The sequence below is a fragment of the Corvus brachyrhynchos genome, unplaced genomic scaffold (assembly GCF_000691975.1).
Source record: "Corvus brachyrhynchos isolate BGI_N302 unplaced genomic scaffold, ASM69197v1 scaffold60, whole genome shotgun sequence".
NCBI classification, from domain to species: domain Eukaryota; kingdom Metazoa; phylum Chordata; class Aves; order Passeriformes; family Corvidae; genus Corvus; species Corvus brachyrhynchos.
Window position 1 is genome coordinate 2,498,843 of NW_008236767.1, and position 23,706 is coordinate 2,522,548.

Consider the following 23,706-nt stretch of genomic DNA (forward strand, 5'->3'; position numbering starts at 1 on the left):
TAGTTATGTGGTGAGTTTGTGAAGATGTATTTCCTATTTAGTAGCTTTTGGGACAATAACTCAAGGCCTAAAAGTATTTGTTACACTTTTCTTATGGTATCTTTTGATGCAGAAAGCACACTTAGTAGGCCACAAGATAATTGTTCTGCAGCAGAGGCAGGATGTCTGACTACTACTTGCTTTAGTTCTGGCTTCTAGTTTATGAAAAGTCAGCCAGATTGCCCTGGTGTGGCTAGTTTCAACTGCTAGAGGAGGAATAAACTGGTACTGAGCAAGTCTGCATATGCATTACTGTACCAAAGAAGGATGACTTAAAACTACTATTGGTCTTTTATATGAGTAAAATTCCAGGTAGATGTGAAGCAGTGGGACAAAACATGTTTCTCATCAGTGTTTCTAAATAACATGTTCAGAACTCTTTTGTGAAGCTTGAAAGATTTCTGAGGTGGGGAGGTATTGAAGGAACGTGAATGTTTGTAGTCTTTATTTAATAATAATGATAATAAATTAAAAAAAAAAAGCTTTAAAACTTGTTAATCCATCTGTGTTAACTCTCTCTGTTGAAACAATGGCGGGAGATGGTTTTTTCTGTTCCCTGTTACGCTGATTGCCTTATTCCCTGAAACAATGTGCTGTACCTTTTCTGTTGCAGACCCAACTGATCATGGACTAAAGTATGAAGGATGTAATGCTGGAAGTATAAAAATAACGTACTTGATGCTTTAAAAACTCCCCACAAAATACCTTCTTACATTACCATAGTGTTACTATCATAGTGGTCATAGTGGTTTATAATTTTGTTAGGTTTTTTCTTTTTTTTTTTTTTTAACTAAATGGATGTATACTTTCAGCTCAATTTGTAAGCAACTCTAAGTTTATGTACTGTCAATTCTGTTCTTTAAAATACAAATCATAACCCAACTCTCAAGTAGCATTTCCATATTCAAGCAGGTCTATAAAGTTTTTCAGTCTTTACTATTTTAAAACAGTGATAAATATAAAAAACATTATTTATATGAGACACAAACTGTAAAAATGGATAACTTAATGGAAGATGTTGAGATAATGCAAATATAACCAGTGTTTTGGATCTCTTGATAAAATTCATGTTTTCTATACCAATTTATGACTTTTCACCATTTCTTAACAGCAGCATCCCAGCCTTCTGCTTTTAATATAAGCAGTATGGATAAAATGTAAACATGGTTTTATAATCTATAAACTATGTAGTTTGGGTTAGAAAACCCCAAACTGTGTATTTGTTAAATCAGAAGTACTGAAGGAATGGCTGTGCAGTCATACTATGAAGGTTTTCCTAAGCTGATTTGTGCTTGTTCCCACCCTGCTCCCTGCTGATTGTTACAGATGTGTAGGTATGCTGATTTAACATATTGGCTATTTCAATTTTAATTAATATTACTATTATTATTATATCCTATTATTTTTAAGCAAGTGGGAATGAGAAGGGAAGAGGGGAAGTGTTTGATTTCCCTCTGCAATTTCTACTAAAAAATTACCAAGAAAAGTAACCTGTTTGAGGTAAACGCATCTCTTACTGACTTGACTTGAGAATAGCCCATTAAGAATTTTCTGTATTTTTTCCAATTGTCATGGAAATAAAAGCTGTGTCAATTAGGATGAGAGCAGCTCAAACAGTAGAGCTGTGAAGTTGTCATGAAGATACAGAAGAGGGTATTTCTGGCAGCTTTTCCAGCATCCTGAAAATTGGGTTAATATGGAGTGAGGGTTCAGCTTTGCAGAATGGCTTTGGGAAATGATGTAGTGTTTGGAACTCCTTAAAGTCAGCCTGGCAGGACTTAACCCAATTCTCCTCATCTCTTTCACTTTTTAAAGGTAGAATATTCCTGCATTTACAATTGTTAAAATATTCTGGTGAAGTAAAGCAGGTTGAGATGGCATTGTTTCTCTTAAGTTTTGGCAATACTTGCCACCATGCGAGCTGTGTAGACCAAAAACATGGAAGTGTGTGGTGGTGGCAGCTGGCTCTTCAGTTTCCACATTATCTAAGTGGTTGGTGATCAGCAGTTTTGGATTTAAATATGTGTGTGTAGTTAAGAGTGTCAATACTAATCGGAGAAAAATCTATACTATTACTGAGAAAAGTCTGTACTAAAAGCTCCTCTTTGGTAATGGTATCAGGCAAATTGCCAGCAGCCGTGACCTTTTCTGGCCAACAGATTCCTCCAGTGTTTGTTGTTTGCTTGACTGCAGTTCTGGGAGAGAGCATTATTTCCCATCTCTGGGAGGTATGTTGCACTTTGAACTCTGGGACTGTCTGCTTCTGAGAAATCTAAAATAATTCCTTGCCACAACATCACAATTTGAGGATTTGTGGAGATGGTCATAGTCATCTTGGGTTGTGTTTTCTGAAATGATTTCCTGTCATATGTACATTTTTTTTCTGTCTGAAGATTTGCAGATTAAATTTGCTGTATCATGTATGATGCTACTAACCTATTGCACTGTGTGAGATTTATTACAGCATTACCAGAAAATGTTTCAACATCTATATCCTTTATGCCAACATCATATGTGTGAGTCGTTGCATTTATAGGAAAATTCTCATGCCAAGTTAGTACTATACTTTCATTCCTTAAATGCTGTAACTTTGAAATACTGAAGTAATGTGAAATGAAAGTTGATAGCCATGACATTTCTAGTTAACAATGTCTTTCTATCTCTGTTCAATGACTGTGATAATTATTTGCTTCCTTGGGCTGTCATTCAGATTGCGCATTAAACACTCGTTAGTTGAAGTCTTTGAGTGTCACCTCAATTAGTAGTGTAATGGTTTTTGATCTTTGAAGTGGGATGCTGTGAATAGAGTACTGCTTTGGAAGCTCTTCATTCTATCACCCTGCTTTCAGTCTGTTGAAAAATACATTCTGAACTGCTCATGTTCCTTAGAGTAGAAACTGTTTCTTCTGGCATTGCAAAACCTCTTCACTTTTACCTTCAGATTTGTTTGGAACTGGTGTGTTACTCATGCAGTGTTAACTGTGTTAACTCGCAGTCTCTAATCCTTTATTGTATTTTTGTGATTGTATGATCCTGTAATACCTGTATGATTCTTGTATTAAAACTGAAGCCAACAAGAATGGTGCACTGCTTTACTTGACAGATGGACAAATCACATGTGCTGCACGAAACGAGCCTGTGGCTGAAGACAGAAAGGCAGTGGAGAGGGAAGAAAGTCTTATCATTTAAGTATATACAACTCCTGACACCATTCAAAAAGTACATGGTTCTCTGTCTACTTAAAACTGAGATGCCAACTAAGTATTTGCCTGGCTTTGTACATGCTTGCCACTACAGAGGTAAAATTACATTATATATAGCTATCTAGATAGAAGGGTGACCAGGAATTTTTGCTCAGGTAGGAGAGGCTTAGTACAACCATAGCAAGAATTAGAGTTCTATGGTAGGTGCTTTTATGTGTAATAGCTGGAATCTGATTTATGTCTGTACTATTTAAAGACAAGTAGTAAAATGTTTCAGTAGTAAATCCATGCTGTATCTCTACTGCCGTTTGGTGGGTAGTTCTTATTTTCTCTGGCTTCCAGTTTAGCAACTCTGTATTTTTGTTGTATTGGTTGGGATTATTCCATCCTGGTCATTTAAGGGATGAAGAACTCATGTGATGCATGCATGCACATACTCTTATGCTCACAAAACATTTAGGCAAATAAAATTGTGTTGTTCCTTCTCCATTGTTTGGGAAGAGAGTTACATGAGCTAGCCCAAAACTTCTTATTGGAATGGCCAGCTGCTGATATGTGGTAGCTGCATTTCTGCTGTGCAACACATCTCACCTGTTTTCCAGATCACCAGGTAGCAGAGGTCCAATCGTTTGATTATCTTTCTAGTTTCAGGGGAGCTACTACTGGAGGCAGCCTGGCTCAGCCTGCTTATGTTTATCAAGGAGGAGAGAGCTGTTCCAGTGTCTGCCCACCCTCTTTATTCTGCCACTGCCCTTTTGCAAAGAGCCCCACGGAAGCTGCCTGGGAGTGGAACAAGGAGCTCTGTGGCTCCCAAATGGGGTCTTGGCAGCTTAAAAGCATGGTTTCCCCCACACTGGCCTTTGAAAACTCTTTCCTAACTGAGTAAAATTCAATTTATAAGTTGACTCCTCGAAGCATTTACACAAAGAAGAGTGTAGGTAGCTTTTAGTGGTGATGAACACAGATTTCTTCTTTCCTTCCATGTCTCCAAAGCAGCCATTCCCAGTTAGGCTGTGATGAGGTAAGAACACTTTTACAGGTAGCACGCCTTGCAGAACTCAGAAATTAGTGAAGAACCTGGGAACTGGTTGCAGTTTGGATTCTCTGGTCTCCTCACATAGGTGGGGGCATTTTATCTTCCAGTATTGAGAAGAAAGTATTTTTTCATCATTGCCTCTGATTTTCTTTATCCATGGCAAAACTTGTGTTTTGGAAGGTCTTGAGTAAGCAGAAAGATCCTTGTGTGATGTTTGGAGATAAAAACATTGCAGAAAGCAGGACAATCCTTATGCAGACTTGACAGAACTGAAAATATACCATCTGAAATACTTTTCAAAAGAAAGATGAAGACTCATGTTCTGCACTGGGAGGTGTTTCTGTATGTAAAAGTGACAGCCAAAATGCATAGGTTTTGGGTCAAATTCTTACAGGCTAATTCAGCAGTATGTATTCCTAGCAGAGGAATGTCTGGTGCAGAAGCTTTTACAAGCCCAGTCTGCATTTGCCTTCATCTTCGTGTCTCTCAGTCTTCACGTTTCATTGCAAACGAACAATGCTCTGTATGTGTATGTGTTTTGTAAGGCCTTGTCTGTCCTCTGGAGAGTTGTCTCAACTCCTGCATCTCAGGGATGCAGCAATGCCTCCCTGCAATCTCAAATCTTGCTTTGTTTTTCACCATCTAGCTTTCTAACCCTGGCCATTTGTGCACTGCTTCTCAGAGGTTTGTGAAATATATTTCAGATTAGTGAGTGTACTGGTGGGTTTGACTATAGAGGAGTCCATGGCGAAAAAATAATTAGGGGTCAAAGTTTGAAACCTCATTCTTACTCTATTTTGTGTTTTATAATTTGAATGCACGAGTGGGTGATTGTGAGAGTTTGCAGTACAGCCGAGCCACTGCTGCAGAGACCGAGTCTGATGGAAGAGGAGTTGTCAGCTTTGGCTTTCTGGCAACTAGGGCCAGCAAAGCAAATGCTTAGGTGTGCTCTTATGGATGGGAATGATATTCCTGTTTGGGGAAAATCAGCCATCCTGTTTATGTAACAAATCATTGTGACGTGGAATGAGGAATATCTGTGTTGTCTGTGAGCAGTGTGACTTGGCCTCATTTGTTTCCCTTAGAAATGTAGCTTTGGTTTTAGTGTTCCTCCCCCAACCCCCATCTGTATTGTTCAGTGGATTTTGTATTTTTGTTTGTGCTGCAATCTTTGTAATACCCAGATCTATTCACATATACCATTTGGTCTAACACAGCTAGAAAATGACATCACACAAATTCCCATGTTCCAGAAATATATGGGCTAAATGGAGACCTTAGGGTAGCCAGTCTGGCATATCTGAATGAAATGGTGATGGGGTCCCAGCCAGGAGCTCTGCTCAGGTGTCTGCTTTTGCCTGGGTTCTGTTTCCTTTGCTCCATTTTAAACTTGGAGTAGAACTAGTTAAACCCAACTTTTGTGCAAGCAGAAGTTAGCAGTCTAATCTCAAAACATTTTTGTGCTTAAACACAAAACTAAGGTCTGAGCTTCCATTTGTGAAGCACTTACCACTTTTTACATTATTAGTGTACATAATAGTCAGACTCCTGCTGTTCCGTAATTCACCTTTGACTGGAGGGATTTGATTGATTACACAGTGTGTATTTGTTGTCAGATAACTTCACTATGGATGTATTGGTGGCAGATACATTTATTTCCCCGTATCTGAAGGAAAGTAACATTAAGTTTTCTAATGCATTTTCTGTTGCTTTTAGCTATTCACACAGTTTCCAACAACAATTATTTTCTGCGGTCTTTGATTTCCACCTAGATCAATTCTCTTTAACTCGTTCTCTATTTTGTCACATTGATTGTTGCCAGGTCTGCAATTTGCGTAGTACTTTTGAAATCTCTAGAATTAAATGCCTGATTGAGCTGGCAAAAAACCCCCATCACAGTGTGAGAAATTGGACTTAGGCCATTGCTAGATCTTGACATGGATGTGCCCCCCTGCCCTGGGCAGTATTTCCTTCATGATGTGTGTTGTTACGTTTGGGAAGTGTGAGTAGGGGGTTCAAGGAAACTTTCTGCATTGCAAAACTACAGGTCCAAAAGACTTTATTTTGGGTAATTTGCATGTGGCTTGTGTAAAGAACTTTTCTCTTGACCTTTAGTACTCACTAATTCACAACCAGGAACTATTTATGTTTCTTCACTCCCTGGAAAAGAGAAAGCTTTGGGGTGACCCAGTTGCAGCCTTCCAGTACCTGAAGGGAGCCTAAAAGAAAGATGGAGAGAGACTGTTTACAAGGGCATGTGGTGACAGGACAAGGGGGAATGGCTTCAAACTGACAGAAAGTAGGTTTAGATTAGCTACTAGGAAGAAATTTTTCACTTTGAGGGTGGTGAGGCCCTGGATAAGGTTGCCCAGAGAAGTTGTAAATGCCCCATCCCTGGAAGTGCTCAAGGCCAGGTTGGATGGGGCTCTGAGCAGCCTGGTCTGGTGGAAGATGTCCCTGTCCATGGCAGAGGGGTTGGCACTAGATGGTCTTTAAGGTCCCTTCCAACCTGAACCATTCTATTGCTCTGTGATTCTGTGATTATTTGAGATGAGATCTTGCCAAATTTGTCCAAATGCCAGTTAGTGGAGAGCAGCAGAAATCCTTTTGTACTCTTTCTTTGGTTACCAAAGTCATGTCTTGGAGGTGGCAAACACACAGCATGCTGCTGATTTTGATTTACAGTAAACATTTTATGTGCATTGAGTCTTTTTCTCCTTTAACTGAGCTGCCAACTTGCAAACCGCCTTGAGTAAAGCATCCAAGCTGTAGTACCTTTGGTAGAGAGAACACCTTGTAGCCCATGAAAGTTTGGATTATTTGCCTTCACACAAAAAGGTTTTTAAGAAGCAGCTACAAGAAAAAACATACAGGTAAACTTACCTTAAATAGTGTTAAGTTGCCTCTAGAACTATGTGTAATTTGGACACTCCAGGGAGATGCCTGATAGCAGAAGGAATTACGAAATAGTTATTTACAGTTTCTGTACACAGGCGAATATTTTTAATGTACAAGGGGGCCAAGGGATTAAAAGAATATTTTGTAAGTGCTTATGCTCTTCACAATTATTGAATATGCAAAAAAGAATTAAAATATTAGCTTCTCATGTATACAACTGAAAAGGAAGAGACTTTGCAGAAGTTTGGGCAAATGTTCTGTTACTGAGATTTCTTGAAATTAATTTTAATTAATTTTAAAATTACAATTAATTAAAAAAATTACTATTAAAAAGTAATTAACTTGTAATTTTTTTCCTCTTAGCATAATCTGCAGGAACCATGGTGTTTGGATCTCAGTAGGCCTGCTCTAGTCCTAGATGATACTCAAAATAAATCGGTCATTATTATTGGTGCACAGTTATTATTAGAAGTGTAAGTTTAGGAAAGACAGAAACTGGAGGTAAAAGTTTGCACATTTACGTGATGGGTGCTCAGTGCATTACTTTCAGTCAAAGGAAATGGGGAATACTTAGAAATGTGTCCAGAGTGCTCTACCAAATGCTTAATTATTGGGCCACGTAATTGATTTTGATATGACATCAAGCAGTCAACATCTGAGAGCAGACTGCACTGGTACTTTTATATAAAAAAAACCCCCAGATCCAAAACCAAAAAATCCAGCTGTGTTCCTTACCCAAATGAAAATGGCTTTCACCTGAGTGTAGACCTTTGCTGAGTGTACACTTTCTTTTAAAAGAGATATTGGCAAGAGTAGCCTGTTGTTCAGGCAGTCACGGTTATTAATCAAAATGCTCTAAAAATGGAATTTGTGTGTTTGTGAGAGGCAGCATGGCAAATAATCCTGTGTTATGGTCTGAGAGGCAACTGTGCCTTCCTGTTTCTAGAAGAGAGCGGGATCGATGGCTGCTGATGCGGCTAATCGGAACAGCAGTGGGGGTGCTGGGGTTTTTGATTCATCAGATAATTAACTCTCTCATCAAATTGAAATGGAACCTGGTGGAAAGTTACTTGCAGGTGAGCAAGAGAAAGGCAGAGTGACATTTTCTGTGTGTGTTTATTAGAAAACGCAGTGTCAAGTTTTAACTGCCTGAAGGTACTGCCTGTCGAGGTGAGTGTGGAGATCAGATCCCCCTGTGGTCCTTTGTGTACACACATATTGGTGTCCTTTGCTACAGCCTGGCCTATGGTACAGTATAATATCTGATTTTATTCCTGGTATGGGATTGATGAAAGCAACATTTAATATACCATGGCCTTCCTCTTCCTCCCTGTACACTGGAGGCATGTGCTGCTTTAGGTCTGGGTGATATCCAAGGGAAGGGATGAACCTTCATTAAGGTACTTAGTGAGTGTGGACCGGGTATCAGAGAAGTTATTTCTTTCAATGGCTGGGGCAGCTACATTTTCAGTAATAGATTATTGTGGAATTATTAATTTGCCCTTGATGGCTGTCATTATCTCTGTGATAATTGGAATGGTGGTGGTAAAAATCACTGAATGGCTAAACCCAATGTAAATGTTTAGGATCTCTGACCCTGACTGCTTGCTTTTCCTCACCTGTATAAGGAAGCAGGTGGTAAAATTTTCACTTGGCTTGTGATATCTGTGGTAGATTGTATAACTGTTGAAGAGCTTCTTATGAGAAGGGGTTTTGAGCTTTTGTTCCAGCTGAATCCTGGCTAGGGAGGGTCAGGAATCCTGTCAGCTGGTGCTGGGGGAAGCCTGTAAAACCATCAAGCATGGTATGCAGCCAGCAGCACTTTGTGCAGGGGGAGGCAAGGGTCTGGGCTGACAGTGCTTTTGTGCTCCGCAGCAGTGGCAGGGAGCTGCCAGAGGTGGTCCCCAGCACTCGCAGAGAAATTACCCCTGACTCCCTGACTCAGCCGAGGCCACAGCCCAGAGCAAGCGGCTGAGGAGGGCGCAGCTCTGCAGATTTGGGGCTAGAGCAAGGCAGATGAGCTCCTTGTCTGCACAGATGTGGTGGGATAGCTGACACTGCTGCAGCACTGCTGTGGCGGGATAGAGGCTCGTTAGGAAGGCCACACCATAGTTAGAAGTGGGAGTTGTTCTTTACTTGTCAGAGAAGTGGGAATGGTTGGAGCTCTGCTTTGAGAGAGATGAGAGTCAGCTTCGAGCTTGCAGATCAGTGTTAGAGGGCACACCAACACGTGGGGTGGTGTTGTGGATGTGTGCTGTAAACTGTGTGGAATTAGACAAAGCTGTCTTCAGGTATTTGGAAGAAGTCTTTTGGTCACTGGCCCAGATCCCTGTGGGAATCCAGTCAAACACCCCAATATCTGCTGGAAGTACAACACATCAGGGCACAAGCAATCCATGAGGTTTCTGGAGTGCATTGATAGCAACTTCCTGATAGGTGATCAAGAAGAAAGTGAGGGGACATACTCTGCTGGACCTTGTACTTGCAGAGAAGGAAAGACTGATCAGGGATGTGAGGGTTAAGGGCAGCAGTAACCATGCAATTGGGGTGTGTAGGATCCTGAGATGAGGGGGAAAAGGTGAAGGACAGGACTTCAGGAGAGCACTTTGATCTGTTCAGGGATCTGCTTGGAAGAGTCCCAGAGGAGATCATCCTGGAGAGAAGTGAGGTCCAAGAGGGCTGATTGGTTTTCAGGAATTATCTCATCCATGGTGAGGAGTTGTCCATTCCAATGAGAAAATCAAGCATGGATTTACAGTGGACAACAACCTTCTACAATAACATGTCAGGAACAGTGGCTGTTCTTTATTTCAGCTTTAGCAAGGCTTTCATCACTGTCTCCTATAACAGTCTCATAGACAAACTAATGGTGTATGGTTTAGATGTTTGGACAGTGAGATGGATTTACGTGGCAGAACTGCTGGGCTCAAAGCATTATGATCAATGGCATGAAGTCCAGCCAGAGGCTGGTCCTCAAGTGTAGGGTCAGTCCTGGAGTCAAATACTGTTGGATATCTTCACTAATGACCTGGATGATGGGACAATGTTTTGGTGCACCCTCAGCAAACTTGCAGACAAAAGTAAAAGTAAAAGGAAGCAGTGCTTGACAGGCCACAGCTGTGGTGCCAAAGCCTCCTGGGCTGCATTCAGAGTGTTAGCAGCAGGCTGAGGGAAGTGATCCTTCCCCTCTCTTCAGCATTGGTGAGGCCACATCTGGAGTACTGGGTCCAGTTCTGGGCTCTCCAGTGCAATGGAGACATGGATGTGTCCTCTTGGAATCAAGACTATGGAACAATACTGGCAGCTGCTGAAGGACAGATCTCAATCGCTTCACAGAAATGCAAGGGAAGAGTTATTCTGCAGAACAGATGGAAGCTGAATATATCAGAGGTAAATATTAAAAAAATGAACCAGTTTAGGTTTTCCATGAGGAAAGCATATATAATCCTCTTAGAATATTATTTCCCTTTTTTCTTATATACAAACTATGCATATGTTTATAAAATATATAAACAGTGGATAAATACACATGCAAATGTGTATATATGCATTTGTATGTATATACAAGCATGTGTGCATATATATACACTAAATTATAAGTACATAATACACAGAAAGAAACCACACTTTGACTCCAGGTCATCACAACAACTGTTACACACACTGTTGGTCCTATTCAATTATAAATCTGTCCTATTGTATTATTAATACAGTAGGTCAGGAGGTAAGTTCTGACATCAGTACAAACATGTAATTCCTGCCCTGAAAGATCTTCCCATCTAAATACCTCCTTTAGCTGCAGCTGAGCAAAACTTTTTTTGTGCACTTTGCTGTTTGGCTGTGCTGCACAATGCATTTACGAAACATTGGTGGGACAGGCTGCTCGGAAGGCTGTAGCACTGTGACCTCAGAAACACCAGGGATGTGCTTGATCTGCACCCACAAAGTATCACAGCTGAGCCCTGCGGAAGGCAGCGAAGGACGTGGGAGTTGAGGAGTTCTGGAGACAGCACAGCTGTCTCGCAAACAAACGCAAACAAACAAACCAAAAACCCAGGGTGACCAAAACATGTGTTTTGAATGTGAGAATGCCCAGTGTGAGAGATGTCCTTCTGTTTAAAATAAAGCAGGAAACACTTGCTCACATATATTCTGTCCACTAATAATAGCTGCAAATCCATGAAGGTAATTACTGATCTCAAACTTTGAAGGCTCCATTCAGGCAAAATGCCTGAAGACCCCAGAAAATGTTTTTTTGTGAATATTCTTAAGGTCCTTGAACCCTGCTTCTGACCTGAAAAGGAGTTTGAGGAATAACAATGTTTCCTTTATAGTGTTTTTAGAGATGGGCAGGAAGTCCTGGAAAAAACCCACGACTTGACTCCAAAAGTCATCATTCACCTTACACTTACTCACTCCCTTTTTTCTAAAGAGCCTGCATTGCTTGTTTTGGTCTTTCACTATCATATACCTTCTGCCTGCAGAAATTTGTAGTACAAAAGAACACTGAAAAGCGGGACCTGGTCTGTGGGTGCTGATGACCTGGCTGCGTGTGCTTCTGTCTGGGCTGGTGGTTCTCTCTCTGGGTTCTGTGCTGGCAAGTGTTAGGTCTCCTATGCAACAAGTCAATAACACTGTGACAAACCAAATCTCTTACTCTTCCATATACTGGTTGTTTCAGTATTTTATGGGGAAAAAAAAAAATTATACAATTATACAACCCCATTGGAGAGGTCTTTCTTGGCCTTCAGCCTAAACCTGGATTCCACCACCCGTAATTTGTATAAAAGTGTCTGGGGTGAAATTGGTGGTGGTGGCGATGTAATTGACACTTAGCATGTGGTGTTTATAAAATAAATACAAGTGGCAGCTGGTATAACTCATAAAAACTCGGTGTTTGGAAGGGGCCTAAGCCAAAGACCATCAGTCCATATAAAAGTTCCTGTTGGTTTTAGATTGATCATTTAGCTGTGCTATGTGGATATTGCATGTGGCCCAGGTTAGTACTTTTATGAGGCACCAAAGCTACAAAATTGAGCCTTTCTGTCATTTACTATCCTGCTGTGTTCCATTTAATTATAGACAGGCAATTAACAGCATAGGTGAGAGAAAAAGTGAATGTTTTACTAGACTTACCCCAAAATCCAGCAACAGTAGGAAAAGGGAGTTTGCTGTTATGCATACAATAACCAACCAGGTTTAAGCTTTCTAAAGACTGAACTGACTGCACAAATCACTGAGGTTCATATATACACCCTGCCCCACAGACAGCCTGAGCAAAGATGAGAGGCTGATGGGCTTCAGGCATCAGGTGGAGGCTGGGGGTTAGGACAGGGGCCCTCCTCAGTTGTTTTCCTCTCTCATTAGCCCCACTATGTGTATAGCAACACCGTCAGGAGCTTGAATTTTTGTGCATTGTGAGAAGCTATATGGGCATCTGTATTGTCTGTTAATTCTGGAAAAGTTTGTTTGTGAACAGAGCAAGGTGAGGGTCACACTGGAAAATTGTCCATAGACACATCTAACACACAACATCTAATAATTGTTGACCCTGTTTCTCTTTTTTTACTTCCCCTTGCAGTTCTTTGGCAGCAGCTTCGCTGTCTGACTTGCCAGAAAGCACTGGGTATTTGAATGGCACTTCTATTCAACATCTTTTTAACATCAAGACATTTTTAAGGACATCTGTCTCATGTATGCTGGCTGTAGCCTTCGGGCTCCTCTGTGAGAAGAAGGTCCCAAATTCCATTTGGGGTGAGAAATAGCAGACAATGCTAAAGTTATCAGGCTGTGGGTATGGCTTTGCAACATCTGTCTTGGTGCCAGCGCTGGCTTAAAAAATACCCTGCACTAGGAGCTCTTTTCACCTGTGCTGTTCTCCACCCCTTTTGCGTTAGCTCAACTATTCATGCCATGCAGTGAAGGAAAGGATTTGTTTGCTGCATGTTTTAAATCCTGGCTTGGTTCCCCAGTATGATTCCCTGAGTGGTACTCGGCAAGCAGTTATCTGGACAACTGCAGTCAGTTTTGTTTCTGAAAAGCCACCTGCTGTGCAGCCATGGCCTGCTGGCTGCTTTACATCTCCTGTAACTGCTTTTACTTGAGCAAAGTCTGTATAAAAACAAAGCCAGTGTCAAGTGGTTTCACACAACAGGGACATTAACTTTACAGCCACCTGCAGAAGTGCCATAAGTGGCTGTGCAAGGCATGGACTGATGGGTTTGTGCTTCCAGCTTGGGAACACGGCAGCCACCAGTGCCAGCTGAGGGCAGCCGCAGGAACTCGGTGCTGCTCTGCAGGTGGCAGATGGCAGGTTGGGTTGGAGCTGCGTGTTGCTCATGCAGTTGTGTTACACTGTTTCTAGGTGGGGAAAAGTAGACTTTATAGTCTTTTTGAAGGATAATGTTTTTATACCACCTTCTTATGCACAAAGGAAGAGAATCCCTATCATCCTGCTGTTGTCCTTGGCCTTGTGACAGGGATAGAGGAGGCTTGCCTGGCCCTCCTCTGTAGGTCAGATCTTAAAATTTACTATGTTGCAATACAGCCAAACTTGGTAAGTGCAGGCCAGATTTTGGGTTTTTTTGTTTGTTTTGGAAAGTGACATAATTTCCTTTATTCATCATTTAGAGGAGAATTCTGCTGCCCTTTATTATCTATCTGGAATCATATCTTGAAAAGAGATGCTAAAATTGGTCTCTGCTAATAGGATATAGATTGTTTGTTGCTGTTTTGCTGTTTTATGTCTGATCCTTTTTGGGTTTGGAAAGTATTCCTCCTTGAGGTTTTTCTCCCCTCTTCACCACCCTGACCAAACATATCTTCCTCCCCACCAACCATTCGCATTTTCTGTTTCTCTGTGGGTTTATACTTATTTATTTATTTGCACAGAGGTGCAGCACCCTAGGGGATGACTCAGATGTTCAAAAATAGGAGCATATGGCTAGTCGGAGGTGGCCACAAACCTTCTAGAAAATGCTTCCCAAGGGTTAGCTCTCCCTTTTGGTTTCTTTTGTTTTCTTTGCTTTCAGACATTTGTCTCCAGGAGCTCAGAGACTGCAGCTGTGATTTCTTTTTTTCCTTTGTGCTGGGTTGGTAACAGTGATTTGTGAGCCAAAGAGCTGAATCATATTTCCACGAATAAAGTCATCGCAGTATCAACATGATGCCTTTTCAAAACATAGGAATTAAGAGCTAGTTTAATTTAATTTAGTTGGAACCCTCCACCATTTTTATTAAACATAAACACACGTAAGTTGCTAAAAGCCTCTGAGAGATTTATTAAGGCTCCTAATTTAAGTTTTGTAGAAAAGTCTTCCAAGATTATACAATGAATAGATTTTTCATTCCACTAAGGGTTTAGATTTTTTTCCCCCCATTTAAATGTAATTTGAAGTGCTGCCTGGGAACACACTGTAATAATTTAAATCATCACACGTCTTCTGTTAGAAGTAGGGCTGTTCTGGCTGCCATGGTTGTTAACCTGGGAACAGATGACTGAAATGATGGGCTCTAGTCTGATGTGTCACCACACTAGAGCAGACATTGACATGCAATTCTTCAAAGGCAATTCATGGGCAACCATCATAACACTCTTTGGAAAAGAGACATTTAAGTCTCTGAGTCAAGAACGTGAAAGTCTTTAGTAGCTTCCTTCTTTATGTCAATGGGACTTTGCATGTTTAAAAGATGTGTTCAGCATTTTCCATGTTTAAATTTGTTGAAACCAATCTAGCTTTGCTGCTACATGCCAGCTAAGGCTCTGTCCTCCTCTGCCTTTAACTGATTTATGAATAATTTACCATAGAGTGCTTTCAATTATACAACATCACTTTTAGTGCTCTCCTGGGTCATGGCCTGAGCCAACTGCAGTTGGACACCATTGGCATCCACCTCCCGATCTTCACCAGGTTTTGGAATTCAGCTGATAGCAAGTGATGGGCAGAGATGTGGGGCTCTGTGAGGGCCATCCCATCACTGCCCTCAATGCCCCAGGGGTGTCTGGTGAGTCACTGGTGAGCCCATTGCATCTGGAAGGGAAACGGAGATGCTGCACCAGCAATCCTTCAGTGTTCCTGCTGCCTGTCACTTTGGAATGGGGAAAAAGCCACCCACTCTAATTAAAGGAAAGTTGTTTAATTAAACAACTTTAAAGTTCTTTAATTAAAAGAAAGTTCACAAGTTGTTTAATACATTAATACAGAAGACCTTTTCCCATTGCTTTCGGGGTTATATAAGGAGGGAGAAAAATGTGAGAGTTTTACACCTGGATTTTATCCTTAAAATAACGATGCTGTTCCAGGAAAAAAGAGATTATGGGGATTTCCCAGTGTGCACAGGGAGTCCTTGATTTATTTTTTGAGTTTTGAAAAAGGAAATTGTTTGTGACGCTTTTTTAGTCTGGCTCTTCTCTGCTCAAATGTGTCTATGAGATAATGCTGGTAAACTCTCTCTTGTGAACAGTTTACTGAAATTAATGAGATTAATTTCCAGGAAATGAAATTGCAAATACTTTATGTCTTCTGGATGGTATTTATTGTCATGTTGACATACAAAACCCTGTTTGGTGTTTTAAAGTAAGGATTAAAAAAAAAGTATCCCGTGTGTTAATTTCCTCAAGAAATATAATTCAAATGAACAGTCACTTGTGAACTACCTGTAGCTTACAAGTAAATAAAAAAGCATCAAAGGGAAGGTGTGGGATCTCCTTTGCCTTTTGCCTTTTAAGATCAGTCATTTAAATAAATCTGAGATGTGCTGGTTAAAAAAAAATGTTACTCATGGGAGAAATCAGCAATTATTGTAAGAAAAGAAGAAAAAAATGTTTGTTTTGCTGTGCAGGATCCAGTTGTAGTATAACTTGAAAGAAGCACTATCTTGCAGTCAGGAACCGTCCTGGGGGAAGCAGGTTGTGTGGAAGTCCCCTTCACAGAGAGAGCTGTTGCTGAGCAGCAGAGACAAATGTCAGTCTAAGTGAGACCTCACTTCTTTACAAAGACCAGGATGACAAAATCCCACTCCCCTGGTACCTTCTGGTGCTCAGTAGGCTCATGTGATGTACCCACTCCAGGTACAGTCACAGGCAGAGCAGTAGCTCAGCAAGCATTAGGCTGTTGAAGGCACTTAAGGCATTCCTCCATGGAGGAGCCCTACTGGATGTGTTGGAAGGGTCCAATTTCAGGGCTGATACCACTGGTGGGACATGTAGCATGTACAGCTGGCTGAAGCAAGAAGTTGGGGCTGTCCTCAGCTTTTACTGAGGTGTGCAGTACCTCTTGAGTTCCCTGCTGCTGGAAACAATGCCACTGGGAAGGTACCACATGTAAGTAACAATCTATGCACAGAAGTGTCTTAACCTTTGTGAGTTGGGAAGTGTCAGACATGAAGTTACCTGTGTAACCTTACTGGTGAGCTTTGTTAAGGGCTTTGGCACATGACCTCTTTAATTTTTTCCTTTATTTTCTCTCCATTATGCTCACTGCCACCTGTCCGTGTACCCATAAAACTTGTGAACACTATGAGAAGTTAAAAGGGCTTACAGATTGTTGCAGTGGGGATCCTGCAACACGCATATATCAAACCAGGAGTCCCGTGGAAAGGAAATATATATGGACAGACAGATTCTTGCTAGCTGTTTCAGAGATGTTTATTTCTCCAGCCGCATGGCCGGAGCTCTGCCCAGGAACTGTTCCAGTCACGGGACCAAGGGTCCTTCTGCCCGCGCAGGGAACACAAACCAACCAATGGGAACGAGGCTGAGCAGGGGCAGGGAAGCCCCGTGTCTGTGCCCTCAGGGCCCCTCTCCCAGGGCTCCATGGCAGGGGAGGGACCCCAACAAGAGATGTTCAGAGATGGCTCTGATGTTTGGTTTTTTTCTGAGAACTTGCTGTTTGCTACTATTTAAAATACTCAAGTGTTTTTTACACTCATTGACTTCAGCTGGTACTGAATTCTCAGCATGTCTACAAATTACCCCTGAGGTGTCAGGTAGCACATCCAGAGGATGCAAGTTTTCTAAGCTTTTGAGCACTATTGATTAGTTCATTCGATGTATCAGCATCACTGCAGTAACCCCCACAAAGGCTGGACTTGAGTCTATTTTTCTAAGACAGAATTCAAGCATAATTTTATTTCCTCCTTCTAAATCCTTCCCTCTGTTTTGCACACTGTGGCCTCCTTTAAAAATGTAACATTTGTCTGATGCAGGATGTTGTTTTAATAGAAAAAACCGAGTGTTTGGGAAAGAAAATTATGTTGTGTGAGTGAAAATATATCATATAAATGTTTAAAGGAAGACTGTCCAGTAATGCCTTTTTTTCAATACTATAATTATTTTCCTCCGTCTTTTTCCTCCTTTTTTTTTCCTTACTGGAACTGGCTCACGGTGCAGATCTCTGCTGTTTGAGCTCCTAGTGCTGCTTACAGCAATGGAGTTGCTCCTTGGGGCATATGCGAGCTCCACACCTTTACAGGGAGGAGGACAAGGCATATATGTTCCATGTGGGTTTCTTGGGCATTTACAGACTGAGGCAGCATGTTGAGCCTTCGGGCTCCAGGACTGTACTCTTATTCTCTAGTGAATCCCATTTTTTCACTGCAATAGTTCACTCCTGTGAGTGCACTGTTCCAGGATGGGAAGTGGCATATCTGCCTGCTCTTGGGCTATTTGGTGCTAGTTCAGCAGCTCACTATCACATGATACCCGTGGTACCCAAATGATGCTACAGGGCTGAGGATTTTGTCAAGACAAAGATGTCTGAACTCACATCCTAGAGATGCAAGGCACTATAATAACCCCATAATACACCTGCAGCCTTTGAGAGGAAATTATGTTTATGGTGGTTTTTTCTCCTCTTTTTTACCCCTGTTACCCAAATTTTGTTTCTTCTACCTGTTGCAGGCAGAGTTTCATTACAGCTGGTGCAGGAGCAGGCATAGCTTTGGTATTTTGTGCTGTCATTGGCAGACTCTTGTTCTTCTTAGAAGAATTGGGATATCAGGCTGGCCTGAAAAACCTGCTGCTGCTGCTGCTGCTTGGTGGCCTGCATTTTCACCATGCATTTACTGTTCTCTTCTTTCTATGGGTTTGTTTACAGGGGGCATTTGGGATTTTTTGAAGCAGAGAAAGAATTCTGCTATGGGTATGTACTGTGCGGGTGTGTGAGGAAATAGATGCAGGGGGTCAGGCTTGCCTCATTCAGTGTTTTTGCTGGGGGAGTATTAGGGAAGGGGGACTGAGAAGGGGGAAAGCTGGGATACGAGCAGTTACCAGATCAGTGGGTATGGAAGCCTTCGGACTTTACGCCTGGAAATCACTTAAATACAACACAGATTATTTTGTTCTAAAGTATAGCAAACAGACAAAGCATCTACTGTTTGCTTATTAGCTATTCATAGCGTAATTTTCTGTGTTGGTGCTGGATAGAAGAAGATACTTTGAAGTAAAGGAAAAAGCAGAGAAGCTCTTAAATAGGCTGTCCTCTCCCTCTGTAGCTGGCTCGAGCTCTCTGTTGTTCCTGCCAGCCTTGCTGTACTGTGCCCCTGTTCCTTGGTGCTTACAGATTAAACATTTGAAAAGATGCAATCACTGTTTGTTCCTAGTTGCAAAACGGAGGTGACCTTCAGCCTCAGCTGCCTTTGCTTTAGTCTTTCTGGCATGACACAACTTTTTAACCTTATGTCCACCTAAAAGTAGTTGCTTTTATTTTCATGTCTTTTATTCATTTTTATTGCTCATGATGATGATTATTCAATAATGATGCGCAAGTATCAGGATCTTCACTTCTGGCCTGAATACCCTTCTTTGTATTGACTTGGAGATCAAGTCGAGAGCTAGAAATAAACTCCTGGCATTCTGAATCCCAATCCACTTTTTTGCTACTTTTTACTACAAGTGAAGTAGTTGTCTGATCGCTTTCATTTATCTCTGAATTTATTCTGGCTTGTATCACTCTAGCAATGCAGAAACAGAAGATTGTGGCATTTTCCACATGTAGCTATACCTTTGCTGGGAAAATGGGCAAAGTTTTTTGTGTGCATGCTCCCTGACATATTTGCTTTACCACAAGTTTAGCTGGGGAAAGCAGAGAAGGCATTGGGTTTCCACCCAAATCCTTTTTGTGGACTAACTCATAGTACAGGTCCCCAAACAGCTGCAGTTACACACCAAGAAGATAAAAGTTTGTGGCAGAAAGGTGAGACTCTGTGGGCAGGGAAGAGGTCAAGCCTTCTGAAGCCAGATTCATTGCTGAAACCAAAGCATTGTGTAATGAACAGCTGCATGCACAGGGGAAAGTGGATTCACTTCAGTTGTTATTTTACAATAAAGTTTGCTCTTTTAGCACTCAGTTGAGGATGTTTTCTAAAAAGAGCAGTGGATTCTGTCTCCTTCTATCTTCTCTTAGTGTTACTAGAGGGAAAAGTTAGTTAAAATTATTAACAACATAACTTCAGGCAGGGTTCAATAAGTTTTTGGCTCTCAATGTGGTACAGATAAGCAGAAACATTTTCATTTCACTGAACATGAGGCTCAGGGGAAATTTTGTTCCTCGTATTTTTTGTGGCATTAACAAAACACAGTTTATGGTGGATAAACTGAGTTGAAAGCTTGTGGGTTATGTTTCTCAAGAAATGATTTGGTTTTTTTTAGTTTCATTCTACCTAGCATAATGTAACTAGGGGAATTTATTGTACTCCGGAGCATGAGATTTTCAGGAAACTTCACTTTATTTTTACATAGACCATAGGATTAATTCTAAAGGTGAAACTTGCTCTGTAGGTACCATTTTTTTCTTGATGACTGGCCAAAGCTTGTGGTTTATATTACAACAAAAACAAAAAGTATACTATGCCACCTTTCATTTCCAGCCTGTGGAGTACTCTCGACTTTACCTTCACTGCCACACACATACAGTGTAATGTGCATATTTGACTTGAAAGCAAATATCTCAGGATATCTTTTCCTTAGAAAAAATGGAGATAGGAAGAAAAAACAATAAAATCACATATGTCTATTTTTAGTTTTAGTGCAGGATTGGAATTAAGTAGAATATAATGCAAGATATTTGGATCCTGAAGTAAATAAACCAGATTTTTTTTTCTACTTCAAATTAAGCTCATTCCCTCTGAATTCCAACACCTCAAATATTAGATCTCTTTAAATCCTTTGGAAAAAGATGGATTTTGTTACAGCTATTGGTAAAAACAGCATTATTAAAATTTTGCTTAGTACACAGAGTACCTACCTAGGTGATTGTTGTAATTCTGGTTCTAAGGCATGATATACCTTGAGTCTGTCCCTACTCCCTGTGAGTGTACATGCGGGTGTTGAGCGTCTGGTGCCTAGGAATGGCTGCTGGGATTCTCCCTCTTCCAGACCCACTTTCTCTGTCTGCAGCACCCTGTGGACCAGCTCTTTAAGCCTGGATGTATTTTGACCCTGGCATTTTTCTTCCCAGGAAATAACCACCCATGTTTAGTACAGCCACCTGGTGAATTTGTTAAACTCTAGGCTATTTGTAGCAAGAACAAGAAGAAGATTAAGGGTCAACAGGAAGAGAAGAAAGGAGAAAAAAGAATTTGAACAATAAGAGGACCTCAAGCTTCATCAATTTAAGGCAGGCTGACAGCTGACCATTTGTCCAGTCCACTAACCCCAAGATTATACCAGATTAGGGTTTTTTACAGGCAACTCTTGGCATGTGATCTTCCTGCATCTTGGCAGGTAGCTTTTTATGCATTTTATGATCTCTTACTCTGTTCAGATCCTAATAATGACAAAACTCTAACCCTGGGCTAGGGAAATAATATCCTCACATCTTTTAACAGATTATCACTGACCTGTTGACCCCGTTTTGTTGCCTGGAAGATAAAATTAAAACGTGATATTGCTTTCATCCTTGCTGCTTGCTGAGGAGTCAAGCAGAAAATTCAATTACTATTACAGCTACCAGATTATGTTCTGTTCCTGTGATCTGTTGTTCTGCGAGTTGTTCTAGCTCAGCCTGAATTTCCACAGTTTTACTTAAATAAATTTACTTTTAAATGATCTCAATGCACATGGATGCAGATTGACACTTAAGAAATGAACATTCAGCAAAGCTCTGATTCAGCAAAGTCTTTTGAAGTGCTCATTGAAGCCATTATATTGTGTTATTTAGATGTAACCCGAAGTGCTGAGTGCCAGTGGTAAGTGCAGTACACCATAGTTTTCTGCTATGTGTGCTGACACCAGTGTCAACCTGCTTGGTTCCACTCCTGTGAGGAGTGCAAGAAGAGATCGGCTTTAAATGAATTAGCTGAGTTCTTTAAATCAAAAGGAAAGATTTATTTCCTCTATGGAAATTATTTTGAGGTATCAGGTTTTGTGAGAAAGGATGCAATAATTCATGTCACTGGCAGGATGCTCAGAACATTTTTTACTCCTTTCTCTGACTCAGATTAAGAACTTGCTGGACATGAACATCTTGGCCTTCATTCCAACCATCCTCCTTGGAGTGTTCAGAGGTCTTCTAGGGGGTTTCTTTTTTCCCCCTAAATTTAAAGATTAATCAATTATGTATGCAGCTCTTTAATTCAATTCCAAAATCATCCCTTAGAAAAACAAGCAACCTGTTGGAGACTGTGCTTATCTTTGTAAGTAAATAATATGGTTCTCTGAATTATCTAACATTTACAGTGACTAATGAGGGCAGGTCACAAATTGCTGGATGGAAAAGTGAATCTGACCTGCTGGTACTTAATAACGTGCAACAGAGTAAAGCAAACACGTGGATTCCCAAAACACAGATATGTATTTAATGTTGGTAGGTATATAAGAATAGAGAAGATGTTTTTTTATTTGTTTGGTTTGGTTTTTATGCTTGAAGTATTTTACCTGTGGAGTTGCTCTCCCACTGCTTACATTTATCAGCTTAGTGACATGTAGCAGTTGTGTTGGTGTGCTTTTGCATTTATTTGCAATCTATGGAGAGCTCAAATGTCCTTATAAGACATGATGGCATGATGGATTTACATCTAGGCTTTGGAGTTTCCATTTGGAATCATATGTTTTTGGGGAGAGTCATGCTGTTGGAAAAAAAGGGGTATAGGCAAAGTGTTCCTGTATTTTGAACATTTTAATGCTTTTCAGTTTTATGCTTTGGTTGTTACGAAGAATATTATGACCTTAATAATCCTATAAAGACAGGCTGAGAGAGTTGGGGTTGTTCAGCCTGGAGCAGAGCAGGGTCTGGTGAGATCTTAGGGCGGCTTCCAGTACCTAAAGGGGAGTGCAGAAAGGCTGGAGAGGGACTTTTTACAAGAGCATGTAGTGACAGGATGGGGGGAATAGCTTCAAACTGAAAGAGGGCGGGTTTAGATTAGATATTAGAAAGAAATTCTTGACTGTGAAGGTGGTGAGACACTGGACAAGGTTGCCCAGGGGAGTTGTGTACTCCACATCCCTGGAAGTGTTCAAGGCCAGGTTGGATGGGGCTTTGAGCAACCTGGTCTAGTGGAAGGTGCCCCTGCTCATGGCAGGGGTATTGGAACTAGATGATCTTTCAGGTCCCTTTCAATGCAAACCATTCTATGATTAAATGGGAAGAAAGAAAATCTTCAGAACTTTTCTACTGGGCTTTCAGGAAATTGTGCAAATTTGACATTCTCTGCAAGTTTCTTTAGTGAAGACCTACTTGTTGTAATTTTTCTTTATTTCCACTATTTTTGAGAAATTGTTTCTGAGGAGTTTTCCGGTCTTTTAAAGTGTTGAGATCTTTAGGGAAATTGGTGCACATTGAAACCCCTTTCTTCTGCCCTCTTATAGGCAGACTTGCCAGTACGCTTCATGTATGCCATATCTGTTTTTAATATATCCTGCTTTCTCTTCTCTCCCTCTTGGAGTGAGGGTTGCTCAACTGTAGACCAAGGAGCTGGCCACCTCCTCCCATCAGCCCAGACATCCCTTCAGCAGCTTCCACTCAGAGCCAGAAAAAAATACCTAAGTTTCAGGGAAAGACAATCACCTTGACTGCATCAACAGCCTGCATGATACTGGGAGGAAAACAATTAATATTTTAAATATGAGAGAGGAAACTTTTGGAGCTACAAGTGTAAATAACTGCAGGTTGAGGCACGTGGCCAAATCTCTGCAAGCTCTCCACAGACTGGTACAGATCCACATTTCCCATTGGTTTATCTCTCCGTAGGGTCAGAAGGAGCGCATTTCATTTAGTCATTGGAGGTTCTGTGTGTGCTCTGGCAGTCCACCACCTCCTCTGCCTAGTCCTGCTCTTGGTCAGAGCAGCAGTCTGCTTGTTGGGTTCTCTGTTGGCACATCAGAGGTGAAATCTGACCTGGGTAGGAGCAAGAGGAGGAGGAGGGATCCCGGTGAAAGGACTGTGCTGCAGCATGCCCGTGCTGTTGATGACAGCTGAATTTCAGCTCCTCTTAGCGGCAGGATGCTGGCATTTCTGTTGGCAGCTGTGTTTGCTCACCATCTGCGGATGGAACATACTCCGATGGAGCTCTCTTCTAGCTTTTTGCTTCCAG

At 41.2% G+C, this 23,706-nt stretch overlaps 1 protein-coding gene across 1 annotated transcript in view; it reads left to right on the top strand.

Moving 5' to 3' along the window:
- Positions 1-5,905: 5,905 nt before the first annotated feature.
- LOC108444962 (chloride channel protein B-like) overlaps positions 5,906-23,706 on the top strand; it is a 77,018-nt gene continuing 59,217 nt past the window's right edge. The window contains 10 exon segments of the mRNA XM_017727400.1: positions 5,906-5,911; positions 7,063-7,151; positions 8,123-8,252; positions 12,753-12,940; positions 13,410-13,489; positions 14,984-15,110; positions 18,077-18,176; positions 18,244-18,321; positions 21,615-21,698; positions 21,700-21,810. Coding sequence (XP_017582889.1) covers positions 5,906-5,911; positions 7,063-7,151; positions 8,123-8,252; positions 12,753-12,940; positions 13,410-13,489; positions 14,984-15,110; positions 18,077-18,176; positions 18,244-18,321; positions 21,615-21,698; positions 21,700-21,810 — 993 coding nt within the window.